Source organism: Haliotis rufescens, unplaced genomic scaffold (genome assembly GCF_023055435.1).
Source record: "Haliotis rufescens isolate VD_foot unplaced genomic scaffold, xgHalRufe1.0.p SCAF_5, whole genome shotgun sequence".
Classification (NCBI taxonomy): Eukaryota; Metazoa; Mollusca; class Gastropoda; order Lepetellida; family Haliotidae; genus Haliotis; species Haliotis rufescens.
In genome coordinates, this window is record NW_025964223.1 from 22007228 (window position 1) to 22022912 (window position 15685).

A 15685-nucleotide genomic window follows, 5' to 3' on the forward strand; every position below is an offset into this window, starting at 1 on the left:
GGCTATAGGCGAGGTGAAATTATTGTTCTTAAACAGTGCTGTGCTTGCACGTGTGTGTGCCGGATTTATAGTGGTAGCCCATGGATACCGCACTCAGACACAGCATACAGGCGACCAGGCACCCAAGGCGACCAGTCCTTGTTTTGTCACCTTGTGTTGAGTGCCAGGCAGAGTAACAACAAGTACCATCTTTTACCATCTTCTAATGTGGAAGAGGATTCAACCACTGACCTTCCGCTCTCTAGGCAGATGCTCTATCCACTAGACCACTGAAGTGTCACTGTTTGTACATGTTGTAAAGCTTTAATCGTTCTATCACTAGTTATTTGTCAAAGTGAATAATGTGTTATTGCTGCTGTGAGCAATATTCCAGTGATATCACTGGAGATGGTTGAGTCTGGACCAGGCAAACCAGTGATATCATGAGCAACAAGGTGAGGTGAAAAGGGGGCTTAACGTCGCCAGTTTTATAGTGCTAGTCCACTGAGATACCATGCCACAGTTTAACATGAATACCCCACTCAGACACAGTATACTGACTCCAAGCCGACCAGTCTTTATTTTATCCCCTTAATGCCGAGCACAAGGCAGGGTAAAAACAAGGTCCACCTTTTAACATCTTTTGTTAGGGATCGAACTCCCGACCTTCTGCTCTCTGGGCGGACACTTAATGGCTAGACCACAGAGGTGGTCCTGGAGACATAGGCTACAATCCATCAGGGTACATTGATACTCAATCGGCCAAGTCAGAGAATGGGACATTCAACAACCAACATCCCTCGAGGATTAATCTGGCAAACATACAACACAAAGTACTATCAGTTAGACAAGGCAGAGGTTCAGTACCTGTGATGCATCTCCTGTCTGGGCCAACATCTGTGTGAGAGACTCCAGGCACGTCACAGCTTCTTTCTCCTTCTGGGCAAGCATCAACAGACAGGACCACGCACAACCAGCAGCACAGAGGGGGGATGTGACCCCATACACTGGACACAAGAGAGAGTGTGAGTGTGAGAGTGTGTGACTGTGTGTGTGTGTGTGTGTGAGAGTGTGTGTGTTAGTGTGAGTGTGTTAGTGTGAGCGTGTTAGGGCGTGAGCGTGTTAGTGTGTGTGTTAGCGTGAGAGTGTGAGTGTGTTGGTGTGAGCGTGTGAGTGTGAGTGTGATAATGTGAGTGTGTTAGCGTGAGAGTGTGAGTGTGAGTGTGATAGTGTGTGAGCATGGTAGTGTGAGAGTGTGAGTGTGTTAGTGAGAGTGTGAGTGTGTGTTAGTGTGAGAGTGTGTGAGCGTGAGTGTGTTAGTGAGAGTGTGTGTGTGAGTGAGTGTGTGTGTTAGTGAGAGAGTGTGTTAGCATGTTAGTGTGTGTGTTAGTGTGTGAGCTTGTTAGTGTGTGAGTGTGTGTGAGAGCGTGTGTGTAAGTGTGTGAGTGTGATAGTGTGTGAGCTTGTTAGTGTGTGTGTGAGAGTGTGTGTGTGAGTGTGAGTGTGAGTGGGTTAGTGTGTTAGTGTGTGAGTGTGTGAGTGTGTGCATGCATGCATTTTAAGAAAGAAATGAAGAAAACAGTATGAAATGACAACCCAAACGAGAAACTTCACTGAGGTTAACCTTGCAGTTTGTGACATTATGAAGAATGCATGATGTCAGATCACATTGTTAGAAACAATAAAGGAATATGATGTCATATCATCTGACCAATCAAGATCGAGAATCACTAAAAATATTGCAAGTTTATTTATTCTCACCTTGTAGAATCTGGGAGTACTGGAGAAGATGATGTAATTGTGACATGACGGCTTGGTCCGGGGAATGAGCAGGTGTACTGGGGCATGGGAAGTGCTTTACTGCTGCCAACACTGAAACATGACATGACATGACGTTACATGACATGACGGCTTGGTCCGGGGAATCAGCAGGTGTACTGGGACATGGGAAGTGCTTTACTGCTGCCAACACTGAAACATGACATGACATGACATGACATGACATGACCACTTTGGTGAAACCCACGAGCACAGTATGGTGCTGACAGCCATCTTGTATGAATGCAAAATATATTTGAATGTTTGAGGTACTTGAAAACTGTATTGTGTACAACACAAAGTGTGCTCTTTCTGACCACTTTCTTTAAATAGCAGTCATTAAATGCCCATGAAGGGATTTGAACGACAGACCTTCTGAGTCAAATCGGATGCCTTGTCTGTTGACCAAGCACGGCTTACTCATACTTTTGTAAAGAATGTTCCAGAAAAACTAGAGGTACAACTAGATCCATCTGACCATTCTGGTCAGGAAGATGACTGGACAATGTGATGAGATATAACCTCACACACATATTTCAGACTAGCACAGTAAACAAAGGTGAGCTAAAAAAGTGATTTATTTTGCTTATTTTGCGCAGCTGATCTAGTCCTCTGCATCCTGTCCTCCATGTTTATCACATGCTCCTACAGAAGACGAGGCCTACCTCTGGCCAGACTGTTGCTGTATGCAGCCCCACACTGGGACAACACCGTCTGGTCGTCACTGCCGCTGCAGCGAGAGTGAAGCAGCAGAGTCAGGTAGACACTGTTGTACACGATCGTCATCTCTGTCTCCATGGTTACCATCTCGGGCGGGAAACCTGCAGACGAAGACACTCATTCATTCATTCTGTCCCAACCTCCACTATCCATGTCATCCACTGTATTGGGATGTATAGCCTGAGCCCATTTGCTACCATAGCTTATAATATAATCGAGGGGTAGTATAACAAATAAACCACTTGGGGCGCATGGTTTATTCTCCCTGCATTGTTTTATTGTACAATAAACAATGACCATGAGTCGTTTATTTCTCATATGAGATATCAACATTATTTACAGCCTCTTTAAGGACGTTGATAAAACATATTTACCCAAATCATAATGATGATGACTCCCTGAATAGAATCTGACCTTGGAAATGTCAGACAAGTCCATTTTATGCACAGGTGGATATTTTCCGGACTTTTCTCACCATCCTCACATCCATCATCTGTACCTTTTCTCACAATACCAATTATCATATCTCTCCCACTTTTGGATGCGATCATTCAGTCATCGCGTTTATCTGTTGCCCAGTTACATGTATGGGGAACAACTCACTAGACACTCCCCTCTCAATTATAATATTGTCCAATATTAGGGCTGGGATGGGTACCCAGGTCGGGTGGGTACTGAGTAGGACCCAGGTAACCACAGGACTACCCGGACCCGTGGTTAGTCACATGATTATATTGCTCAATGGCAAAAATTATCTTGAACTCTATGGTAACACTATAAGTGATAAATGTTCACATTTCTTTCTGACTTTGCACACATTCCTTCTGACTTTTTATGTTTGCATGATGATAAAACATCAGTCAACTTCAGTGTATGCATGACCAGATCGGTTTATACGTGTATCTAAATTTATTTTGACAGAAGTATGGTCAATCTATTCCAAATCGGACATGTTTTACCATCTCTTGAGATCTACAGCAGGTACCCGGGTAGGGTCGGGTAATAAGGAGGTGGGTACCTGGGCAGTAAATTGGGACTTGTCCCAGCCCTATCCAATATACGTCATCAACTTGCGAGCACATGCTTCGAATCTCCAGAAATGTCATTATGGTAGAACAATGTTTTATCGTGAAATATGCCAAACTTTGTTCTTCATTGTTCTTTACAAACTATGGCGTAGCTATCTTTATAAATATATCAGTTACTGATAAAAGAGATGGACATTGTGACTTCAATCCTCAAGCAAAGCTATGGTAGCATTCAGGGCATTTATTATAATGAAGTCAGGACATAATACACTAGACAATCGATGTTCTGATCCAGGTCAAAACGGTTCTAGGCAAGTAACTACATCAACAAAGTAATACATAGACATGATAGAAACACAGGGGTTTATCTTGGTCAGTCTAATAGTGACTCCCCTCAGGAGGTAGGGGACATTATAGGTAAAACTAGAAGCCAATTCAAAACTTTATGAGGGAACAATGATGATTTTCTATTTTACGCTTCTATGACACACAGTCATGTTTTGACCATCAGCTCCCTTGATGTGCAGAGTTGCATCCCTTGGCTGTCAGGATCCATATCGCCCAGGCCACTTGTGATCTAGAGGAGGATCTAACTGCCCTTGGCTGGCAAGCGAATTGGGAATTAAAAAAAATCCAAATTGACAATTTGTGAAAAGTCATTACTTTCTGAAATTAAGATAAATGGTGGAATTCGGTCCTGTGTACACTGCATAGGCCACAAATCAAGTGAAGTTAAGCAACATTATTTGCGGAGACTAGTTGGATGGGTGCTGGAGACTAATTGGATGGGTGCCGGAGACTAGTTGGATGGGTGCCGGAGACTAGTTGGATGGGTGCCTGAGACTAGTTGGATGGGTGCCGGAGACTAGTTGGATGAGTGCCGGAGACTAGTTGGATGGGTGCCGGAGACTAGTTGGATGGGTGCCGGAGACTAGTTGGATGGGTGCCTGAGACTAGTTGGATGGGTGCCGGAGACTAGTTGGATGAGTGCCGGAGACTAGTTGGATGGGTGCCGGAGACTAGTTGGATGGGTGCCGGAGACTAGTTGGATGGGTGCCGGAGACCAGTTAGATGGGTGCCAGAGACTTAGTTAGATGGGTGCTGGAGACTAGTTGGATGGGTGCCGGAGACTAGTTGGATGGGTGCCGGAGACTAGTTGGATGGGTGCCGGAGACTAGTTGGATGGGTGCCGGAGACCAGTTAGATGGGTGCCAGAGACTTAGTTAGATGGGTGCTGGAGACTAGTTGGATGGGTGCCGGAGACTAGTTGGATGGGTGCCGGAGACTAGTTGGATGGGTGCCGGAGACTAGTTGGATGGGTGCCGGAGACCAGTTAGATGGGTGCCAGAGACTTAGTTAGATGGGTGCTGGAGACTAGTTGGATGGGTGCCGGAGACTAGTTGGATGGGTGCCGGAGACTAGTTGGATGGGTGCCGGAGACTAGTTGGATGGGTGCCGGAGACTAGTTGGATGGGTGCCAGAGACCAGTTGGATTGGTGCTGGAGACTAGTTGGATGGGTGCCGGAGACTAGTTGGATGGGTGCCATGTTTGGCAGCTTGGCTCCTGAGAGTTTCTAGGGCTTCAGTCCTGCCCCACACTGAAGCACATGTAGAATATACAGTGTCTCCTTGGCAAGTGACTTTGTTTGAAATATGCCTCTGTTCACCCAGCAGTGAATGGGTACCTGGTAGGATAAGATGGTAATGTGTACTTTCTAGCGCCGTACAGGCAGCTTGGGTGGTAAAATCCCCAGAGGGCTGAGTATGAAATTCAAGTGCACACTGATCCATCAACTGGGTAATAAGAATGAAGTGTCATAAAAACTCACTTGGTGAAAGGAATCTGGCATATTATAAATGGATTTATTACTATTTTATTAAGAAGTATTTTAAAATTGCAGTCATTAATATTAAATGCAATAAACCCTTATTTTGTTCAATTGGTGCCAACTTTTCAGTGAAAACGTTCCTTTCGCCAACTAAAACACTGGTTATAATCACAATAATCTGAAATGGAAAATTGGGATTTTTTTTACATTTGGTGAAGAACTGGGGCTGAATACCAAATGGTTAGAAAGCCTAGATAAATCCCTGTGAGTTTAATTACCATAATCAATATGATAATGAATGCCATAAATACAAACTCTGTATTTGGGTAAGATAATTTTCCAGCTTGTTGAGAGAAGTCCTCAGAGTCTTGTCAACATCCGCTGGGGAACTGGACAGAGTCTGAAATGATTGAGATGTAGAACAATGAATGGGTTGAGCACAATGGGTACGAAGCAGACAAACTAAAAACCATATAATCAGGGCAAATCTAGATATTTGAATACACTATCATGAGATTCTTATAATAACAAAAAGGGTTTGCATTACATGCAAACACAGAAGCAGTGCCATTCCCACTTTTTCCTGAATGCCCCAAAACTTTCCCATAACAGAAAATTGTATCAGGAACCATTTTAACTTTATGTCAGGTGACAGCTGACCTCACAATGTGTTACAACTTGGAAACAGAAAATCATATGCCCCCAGCTACCTTAATAACAAATCTGAATGCTCATTAGTTGACCCCGAGTGACCTTGACCTTATAATTAAAATTTATGAAATTAGAGCTTATGTATACAAAGTTTATTAAGTTCCCTTCATAAATACTCAAGTTATCGTGTACACAATAATTTTATGCCTATTTTATACCAAGTGACCTTGACCTTCAATGTCAACCAATCATAAGTCAGAAAAGTTCCCCAGGGAGGTATATGAGAAGTCAGAAATCTCTAACATCTGTCATAAGTGCATGGTTCAGAAAACCAATCGCGGTGGTGGCAAAGCTCAAATCCAAGGAAACACATACTAAAACAACAAAACTTTCTATTTTAACACTATAAAGTCCAATTCAGGATCATCCCTTCCGTGTCAATTCAGAAAAATAAAGACTCTGGAAGGTACACAGAGAGACAGATAAGAATTTTCGTTTTCAGATTTCATTTGTTTTCCACTTTTAACTTCTCAAGGTTCCGCAAAAAGATTACAAAAATCGTTGCCTTTGTTTTAACCCTGATGGATTACCATGAGAAGCTGGCAGACAGCCTTGTTGGACTGTACTTGTACTTGTGATGGCTGGAACTTGCCATCTTCACACCCCGCCAGGTACTGGACACATTTCCTGTATCTCCCACACAGAAAGTCCTCCAGTAGATCCACCATGGTGGATAGTGCTGAAACATCAACTTCACTGTGGTAGGGGAGCATCAAAAAGTGTACTGGCTGTTGAAAATGTGACATACTTGTTTTCTTAAAAAAAAATAGATTGTGAGTAGAGCTTCTTTGGCCTGAGCAAGAAGCGTTTTTCAGGCAATTGACTAATTTAACTGTGAGGAAAACATTGAACCTTAATATTTATAATAGTCAAACAGATCAGCCGCTTAGGTCATAAAGGCCCAGCCCGTAGTTACAATGTCCAAGCATAAATTGGACAACTACTCATGATATTTATAAACTATATTAAGACAATCAACTATGATTTCATTCAATTTGTCTAGTATATTGATATTCTGACAAATATTCGTCTAGATAGTAAACGATCACAGATGAAAGGAAGACCTATGAACTCTTCTAGTGTCGTCTTTGACAGGCATATAGAAGTTGGATGAACATGAATAAATGACACATGATGGAGCAAGAAGTAGCTTTGAAACGTCGTGACAAAGAATAAAAAGAAGATGCTATCCACAAAAAGGGTCATGTATTCATCTTCTAGTGTCCCATTTAAAACACTTATTTTCAATGAACAAATGTCATTAAATGGATGATACCATAAATAAATGATAGTATTACTTTGCAAGAGGTACCTATTGCATTGTCAGTTGAATGTCACGATTTGGAAGACGAAAAATCAATAACTCTCAAACAGCATGTTCAAAACACAAACTTTTGCCGCCATGATGATTCTTTGCGAATCGCTTAAAACATAAAAACAAAACAATCCCGTTTGATATATAAGGTGTTATCAATTCAAACTTTGACAATAACTTATATGGAGCTACTATCGTACCGTACATAATTCATGGCTTATTAAATCGGAAATTAAAAGAGAAAAACTTATTTTGCAAGTGCTTAAGGGGCAATTAAGATGCTACTAACTCAAAACGTTCAATATTCATCATTGAATCTAAACATTATTGCTTTTTTGTAATTAAAATAAAAAGATATATTAACTCAAACATATTTTACTCATATGCTTTTTATTTTTAAATGTGTATATGAATTATATGTTAATATAAATAGACGATATGCAATATGAAACTCTCTTGTGGACTGTTGTTAAATATCTGTATGCTGGGAAATACTACAATCAACGGGAGACAACTGCCCATGTAATTCCAGCGGGAAGTTTGCATGGGATTGGTTGTGACGGGGAAATTTGTCGAAGAGAAGGAAGTGTTCGGAGACCAATAAACATGACAAGCACGAGAGAAAAGCATAAAATTACCAACACACTTGTGTGTCTGTTAAAGGCCATGGAAGGTGTAAAGACGACAGTTGAATTAAGAAATGAAAATTCGGTACATGGCCAAATCTTGATGGTTAGCGGACAGATGCACTTGACTATGGCAGACGTCGTTTTTAGACCTGTCAAAGGACCCGAGCAAAGGTTCAGTGATTTCTTTGTTCAGGGCCATCAAATTCGCTTTGTTCACATACCTGATCATATAGATATCAGAAAGGCAATGGAGAAGATGCTTCTTACTCGACAGTCGGTGTTTTCTAACATATCTAAAGCAAAGGAACAGCGACAAATGGTGAAGGAGAAGATTGCACAGAAGAGGGAGATTCAAAGACAGAAACGGGAAGAGAGAGCCTTGAGGGAAGCTCCTCAATCTATTCAGACTGTCACCAGTAACAGAAGTGATGTGTAACTGTTTAGGAAATATGCAACAGAATTCAAGGCATTATTACAATAATAATACAAAGAAACAATATATGTTTAGTCCTTGTTTGAAACCGCTACCAGAAATGATGTGGAACTGCTGAAAGGAAATGCAATAACTGTCTATTGCTTTATCATATTAGACATTGTTTATTTTTTATTAAAAAATAGTTTTTGTTTGTTCTAATGTGTTACAATATCTTTAGTCTGTAAGTTAACATATGATGGTAAGGGTGCTGTGACATAGAGTGTTAGTGAAGTATCAGGGTTTTACCTCGACATTGGTCATGATTGATGGATGAAATAACAGACCCCCATCACTGCTCTTGATGCGCTGTAAGTACAATAAATATTATTGTGCATCCCACTGGACACAGTATATTTTATTTCTGCGTCCATTCTCGTCATGTTGGCATACTGGACACACATTTGTGTGTTGCTTAAAACCCTGAAGTATTATTACTCTGTAGATCATATAATAGGGTGCAGGCTAAAACAGCACTGATTTCGTCTGGCGAAAACATAACCTTATGATTGCACAAAAGATTTGTGTAGTAGTATATACCCAGATAGTACAACAACATTGGGCTGAGATTGTACACAACATTGGTCCAAGACTGGAAAACTTCATTGGACCTACAGCAGGCTAGCATCGGTCAATGCTATCACTCCAGCCCCTCTTTTACAAAACCATCCTGAATCCCTCTCCAAACCTCCATGCAACACTATTCCAATGAAGTATTGTCAAGTATGTTATGGTTGCCATCAGCTGATTTGTAATTGAAAAACGCATTGGTTGACCCAGCATAACCCACTACATGACAAATGTTTTATCAAAAGATGTAGTTTTTTTATATGATAAACTAAGCACAACTACTGATGTCACCAAGGTCTGGGACTGGGATGAGTCCAGATTTGCCTCTCGGGTACCAACTAAAGATCTCAGTTGAGTACAGAATGTCCGATTGGGAATTGTTTTACTGAAGCCCTGGCAAAATCTATTTACATGTATATAACGATCTGATCATGCATATACTGAAATTGACTGAAGCTTTGTCTTTACTCAAACATATAAAAGTCAGAAGAAATGCATGCATAGTATGAAATAAATATGGACGTCAGCGACTTGTAGTGTAGCCATTGAGTTACATTAAACAGTATTATAAGCTTGTCGTAAGAGGTGACTAACGGGATCGGGTGGTCAGGCTTGCTGACTTGGTTGATGCATGTCATCATATCCCAATTGTGTGGATCGATGCTAATAATGTCAATCACTGGAATGTCTGGCCCAGACTCGATTATTTACAGACAGCCACCATATAGCTGGAATATTGCCGAGTGCGGTGTTAAATAACAAACAAACAATCAATCATTAAACAGTATATCATGTGACTAAGCACAGGTCAGGGAAATCCTGTGGGTACCTGGGTTCTACAATTACAAATTAATTTTAATTTCGCAGTTTCACATATTTAGAAGTATGTAGATGGATTTCATATGTAATACAGGGATCCCTCGCTATTGTGCTCTTCGATAAAGCTGTAACGCATGGCTCCCAAAATTTATGTACACTTTTATTACTGAGAGTTTTACACAGACATAATTGTATTGTTGTTCGTTGTTCATAACGCTTCTCATTGCATAATCAACCGTTTATCGCTGAATGGAGTTCTAATAATCTGTAGTGTGAAAAATGGGTCACACTTTTAACAGAAGCAACAGGGGTAGCTTATTCCTGAAGCTGCAATGCCAGAAGGTTCTGATAAGTTTTGTTGTGCCTGCCAGTGTTGGCATGTTAATGCTAATTTCTAATGTAAAAGTGTTGAAGGAGATTAACATTCACAATTTCATGACCAATTTGAGTTTTCATGTAAAACTGTGAGTTTGATTATATTTATCATGTTTATTGTTGGTTTTTAAAACCAACGTAAAGAAAAAGTAAGGTGCCGTTTTCACTTCCCAATAGTAGCCGCTTTGGCATAGCAAGGTACCATTTTCACCAATAAGTGTCGTTTTCACTTGGTGCCAATTAAGCCTACAATAATCATAATAATTTGGTGAGTTGCTACTCCAAATACCTTTTCAATATGCAAAATTGGAGGGCCAAAATATTTGATACACTATCCCATTCAGCATGTTTAGCAATTTGCAATAAAAATGAGGTATGAGACTAAGACATATCTTTAACAAATGTATATTCTTTTCACCAACGATGATTGAAAATGAAAGTATTTCAAGACAGTGTCTGTGAGTGTTGTACAGGAAAGTAACTACATGTATTCCAGGTGTCTTGTTATCGTGAAGTATAAGATAAGTAGTCGACCTTTTTTCACCAAGCAGGCAAGTGGTCATTGTCCTGCTAGACCGTTACCATGGTCTCGTGGTAGAGCATCTGGCCGGAGAGCGTAAGGGAGGGGTTCAATCCCCATCGTGTCATACCTAAAGACGTGAACAGATGGTACCTGTTGTACCCTGCCTGGCACTTTGCATTAAGGGGCTAAAACAAGGACTGGTTGACTCAGAGTCGGTATATTGTGTAGGTGCGAGGTGCCAATCCTTTGAATTGCTGACTGTGACATACAACATTTGCTCTCACTTCAGTTTGGTCTACATTCAAAGGAACACAAACAAAACAATAAATTCAGCCAATCAGATCCACAATTTACTGATCCTAAGGCTGCTAAGTCAGTTAGGACTGTGGTTACAAATCGGTGTACGACACAAAGAAATATACTCTGGTCGCCCCAGAACCTTTTGAAAGTGGACCACCCAGAGCAAAGCAAGAAACAGTATGCAATCCGGCCCTCTAGAGAAGTACAGGGGCATGCAACCCTTGAATAGTTTAAAATCCAGACTGCAAATGGTGTAATTGGGAGCAAGAATTAAATATGTTTCAAACATATTTTTTGTTGCATTTTAAGCTGGATAAATTAATAGTTGTCAAATCAACAAGATGAACAAAGTCTGGACAATGTGTAAACAAACACCACTACAATGTTCTTCCTTATCCTTCAACTTATTCATCATAGACAATCGGTCTAGCTCAGTTTCTCACACTGTTGACTGATCAGAATTTTGATAGCCACGGGCCATAGGTCAACCATTCATTTTGCACAATATGCCATTGGGATGATTCTGTGTCGCTGTATCCAGATGGCGTATTACATCTATTCTGGTGGCTACTTTGTTGATTCAGCTGTGTACAGGCAGATATAACATAGCTGTGGACCCGTGAAGATCCGGGGTAGTGCAGGTCTTCAGCAACCCATGCTTGCAGTAACAGGTGACTATGCTTGTTGTAAGAGGCGACTAACAGGATCGGGTGGTCAGGCTCGCTGACTTGGTTGATGCATGTCGTCGTATCCCAATTGTGTGGAGAGACCTGCATCACTTCGGGCTTTCCTCCCACATTAAGCTGACACGTCGTGATATAACTGGAATATTGTTAAAAGCGGCGTTAAACCCAACTCACTCACTCACCAATTGTGTGGATCGATGCTCATGATGTCAATCACTGGAATGTCTGGTCCAGACTAAATTATTTACAGACAGCCGACATATAGCTGGAATATTGTTGAGTGCGGTGTTAAACAACAAACAAACAGCTGGGATAATGAATCTGTTGTCTAAACAAAATTCACTCACTTGCATGCTGTAATTCAAACCTAACTACCCACATTACAGGCGACTGTCATAACCCTTGAACACTGTTCATTTACTCGCCATGGGGTTTTCAGCTGCAGGGCATGGAGTCTTCCCACAGATGACATCCTTACTTTGTCAACCAGCTGAAGGGGTCCGAGGGTCCATGGTTCGAATCCCATCACAGGGCTCAGGACATGTCATGGACATGTACAGTGTGCCTGCCTATACATTCAAGCCTCGATCCTGAACCAAAGATTGTAATGAAACACCTGTTCATAACAGTTAGTTGCTGTTGCTCGTATATTTAAGGACTGCCTCTGTGGTTTTGTGGATAGAGGGCCCAGTCTTGGCTTCGAGCAGAAGATCAAGATCTATGTCACACCAAAAAGACATTCAAATATGGAAGTTACTCTGCCTGGCGCTCGGTAACGATGACTGGTTGGCTCAGAGTCAGTCTGCTGTGTCAGAGTGGAGAATCCATATGAAACGGCGGCATGGTATCTCGGTGGTAGAAGCAGCCACCCACTATATAAGCGCAATCTTAAATGCAACGTTAACCCCACTTCACCTGACCTGTATATTTAATTGAGTTTGTAGAAAAGATGACCATTTGGCTTGACGAAAACAATATATGAATATTTTAGTGTATATTCCCAGTGGTAGGTTCAGAATTAAAAAAATTAAAATAGTGAGGGTTTGTAAAGAGTTTTTCAATTTATTTTAAAAGTGTTTTCACACACTATCACCCACCCCAATTATGTTCAGTTTAATACACACCAACCCTGCCGTGGTGCTATTGTTGCAGGACCACTTGCATTCCTTTCAACTGGTTGGGAGAAGTAAAAACTTCACAGACTACAGGCTCACTTGGCGCCTTGTTGACACTTGCCTACAGATAACAAAGGTTTCTGTTGATGAAAATGCTGATTTTATTGCTTTTGAAAAATAATAACATTCATCATCAAGACAATACATATGAAGTGTTATGGTAATACTTCTTACAATAACAGTTTTGTGAGATTAACGTTTTAAGTAATGGTGAATATGCTTGAAGAATTTTGTTATGCATAATTTTTATGGACCACACATCTTGTGGATATAGGTTGCCCAGTTGTCTTGGGCACTGCAATCTGCTGTGCATAGTTGTCTCTTAGGTGTGCCATCATCCTATGTTTGTGTGCATGGGTTTGAATCCAAAATACACTGTGTTCATGATGCTTGGTTTGTCTGCATCAATTTGTGCTTGTCAGTTTCACCATAGCGACGAACATCTGAGATCCGTATCACTTTGGACTACTCTGTCACATCAAGCCGACATTCCGTGACATAAAATACTGTTCAAAGTAGAGTCTCAACTCACTCCACAGATCATGTTAAAATGACTTTACAATCTGTATTTCCATAAATAACCCATGAACCTATGGCTAAAAAAAATAATATTCTTGGTTCTCAGGCAACGCTCACATCATCATAAAGTTTGACGCATGTTTCGTTTTTTATTTCCATTTTAAAATAATCCCCCCCTAATCCTTAAATATTTTAAGTCCAACAGTAGTCAAATACTGTATTCCAGTATTTTGCTCAACAAGGAATAGAATCTACTTTTTTGTTGGGAGGCCCTTTCCCAGGTTGTTTGTACATAACTGTTTATTTGGTTACACAACTGTTTATTTGCTAACATACCAGTTTGAACAACCCCATAAAAGGAAGAGAAAAACACACTGCCCGCCCACACTATATTTTAGAAAAAATAGTACTCGTTCACTTTCGTTCAAATACCCATCATTCAAGGAATCATTTGTTCAACAAACAAGTGTCTCTGAAGACCACCACACCTCATCATTCAAACATTCAACTGATGTGTTCTACACACAATATCACATCAATTGGATGCAAACCTAAATTGTCAATCAAGGAGGATGAAGGCCTACACTGTACTAAAGCTAATTGGATGTATATTACATCAATAAAAACCAAAATGGCACATTTTTCTTAAATTGTCCTTACAAACCCATCTTTCCGAGGCAAGAGAGTTGACCGAACAAGGCTGGAATTCCTGGGCTCGACCGTAGCGCCACCAGTGGTCATTACGTGTTATGTCCCTTCTAAGCCTCTCCTATGGGCCAATCAGATTCCACCTCTCGTATCACTTGCATTTGTTTCAAACAAAATGGCAGTGCCCTGTCAAGACGATCTGATCAATAAGCAACATCTATGTTATGATAAAACGGGTCTAACATCGCGAAGTGAATCAAATAACATGAGAACCTTGATTAAAAACATGAAAAGATTTGGAAAATATCTGCTGACAAGTTGGTGGTGCACATGCAGTGCAAATACTGCAATCAACCGAAATCTGCACGACAGTTTACGAACCAGATTTCGTTGCACGATTTTGATTGGACTCGTTATTCCAGCCAAAATGTAACTCCATAATACCAACCTAGTTCGGCAAGGGTGGAAACTGGACTTTAAAAGTCAGTCAACTCTCCCTCGGGAAGATTTTAACAACCTGATCTCAAGTAAAAACATGACATGTCTTTTCTCAGTATGAAAAAAGAGAGTTTAAATCAATTAAAAACTATGAAGACCTTCCAATAATCCTCTGCTTTTGAGTCAAATGCGAAACAAATTAAAAAGGAAGAAAGACCTGAAGCTCACCACATCAATGTCATGAGATTTTATAAGCATGGATTAAGACTGACTGGGTAGGACAGAAGGTGTTCATCAGTGTCAACAACACAACAATAAATAGGGTGACCGGCACCTGGGGAATGTCAGCATATGACACATATACACATTAACAATCTTATACCTGCCTGCTCCGACTTTTGCAGCTTGTCTTACTACATTATATGGCTTCAAATTTTTAATATTCAGCTGTGGAAATGTTATGTAAATCACATTATTTTGAATCCTTCATTTAATTCTTAATGTTGGGTAAATGGGCAATTACATAATGTTTGCATGTTGCTGTGCAAATCTGAGATGACAGAAAACTAATTTTTTAAATATTGTAAGTACGCTTTTTCTGCTTAATCTGGCCCTGAACTTAGTGCATCGGTTGGCCTTGCTCTGTGGTGTCATCATGTTAATAACTATGGCTGCTGTATCTCATAGACTTGGGGACCAACCATTTGTGGCATTTTGATATACTCTGTGTGTCTCTGTGCATGGCTGTGAGTGTGTGTGTATGCCTGTGAATGTCATTGTGTGAGTGTGGAATGTTTGTTGTTTAACGCCGCACTCGGTAATATTCCAGCTGTATGATGGCGGTCTGAAAAATAATCGAGTCCGGACCAGACAATCCAGTGATTGACATCATGAGCATCAATAAACGCTATTGGGAATATGATGACATGCATCAACCATGTCACCAAGTCTGACCACCCGATCCCGTTAGACGCCTCTCACGACAAGCATAGTCGCCTTTTACGGCAAGCATGGGTTGCTGAAGACTTATTCTTCCCCAGATCTTCACGGGTCTGTGTGGAATGATTTGGACTGGGATTTCTTTCTTTTTTTAAATATTTTTCCTGAATTTTTGGTCTCAGATTTTACATA

General features: G+C 40.7%; 1 protein-coding gene across 9 annotated transcripts in view; it reads right to left on the bottom strand.

Annotated features, from left to right (window-relative positions):
- LOC124111943 overlaps positions 1-7565 on the bottom strand; it is a 70329-nt gene extending 62764 nt beyond the window's left edge. For 2 of the 9 annotated variants that reach the window (XR_007218316.1, XM_048384004.1), the window contains exons 1-6: positions 7398-7550; positions 6616-6764; positions 5690-5774; positions 2463-2618; positions 1741-1950; positions 847-986 (exon numbers count right to left, since the gene is read on the bottom strand). Coding sequence is in view for 4 of the 9 variants with exons in the window: in XM_048384004.1 (XP_048239961.1) it covers positions 847-986; positions 1741-1950; positions 2463-2618; positions 5690-5774; positions 6616-6753 (729 nt within the window). In the remaining 5 variants the exon portion in view is untranslated. Of the gene's footprint in view, positions 1-846; positions 987-1740; positions 1951-2462; positions 2619-5689; positions 5775-6615; positions 6765-7383 lie in introns of all 9 variants that reach the window. The other 7 variants (XR_007218320.1, XR_007218318.1, XR_007218319.1 and 4 more) reach the window with 7 other exon arrangements.
- Positions 7566-15685: the final 8120 nt, after the last annotated feature.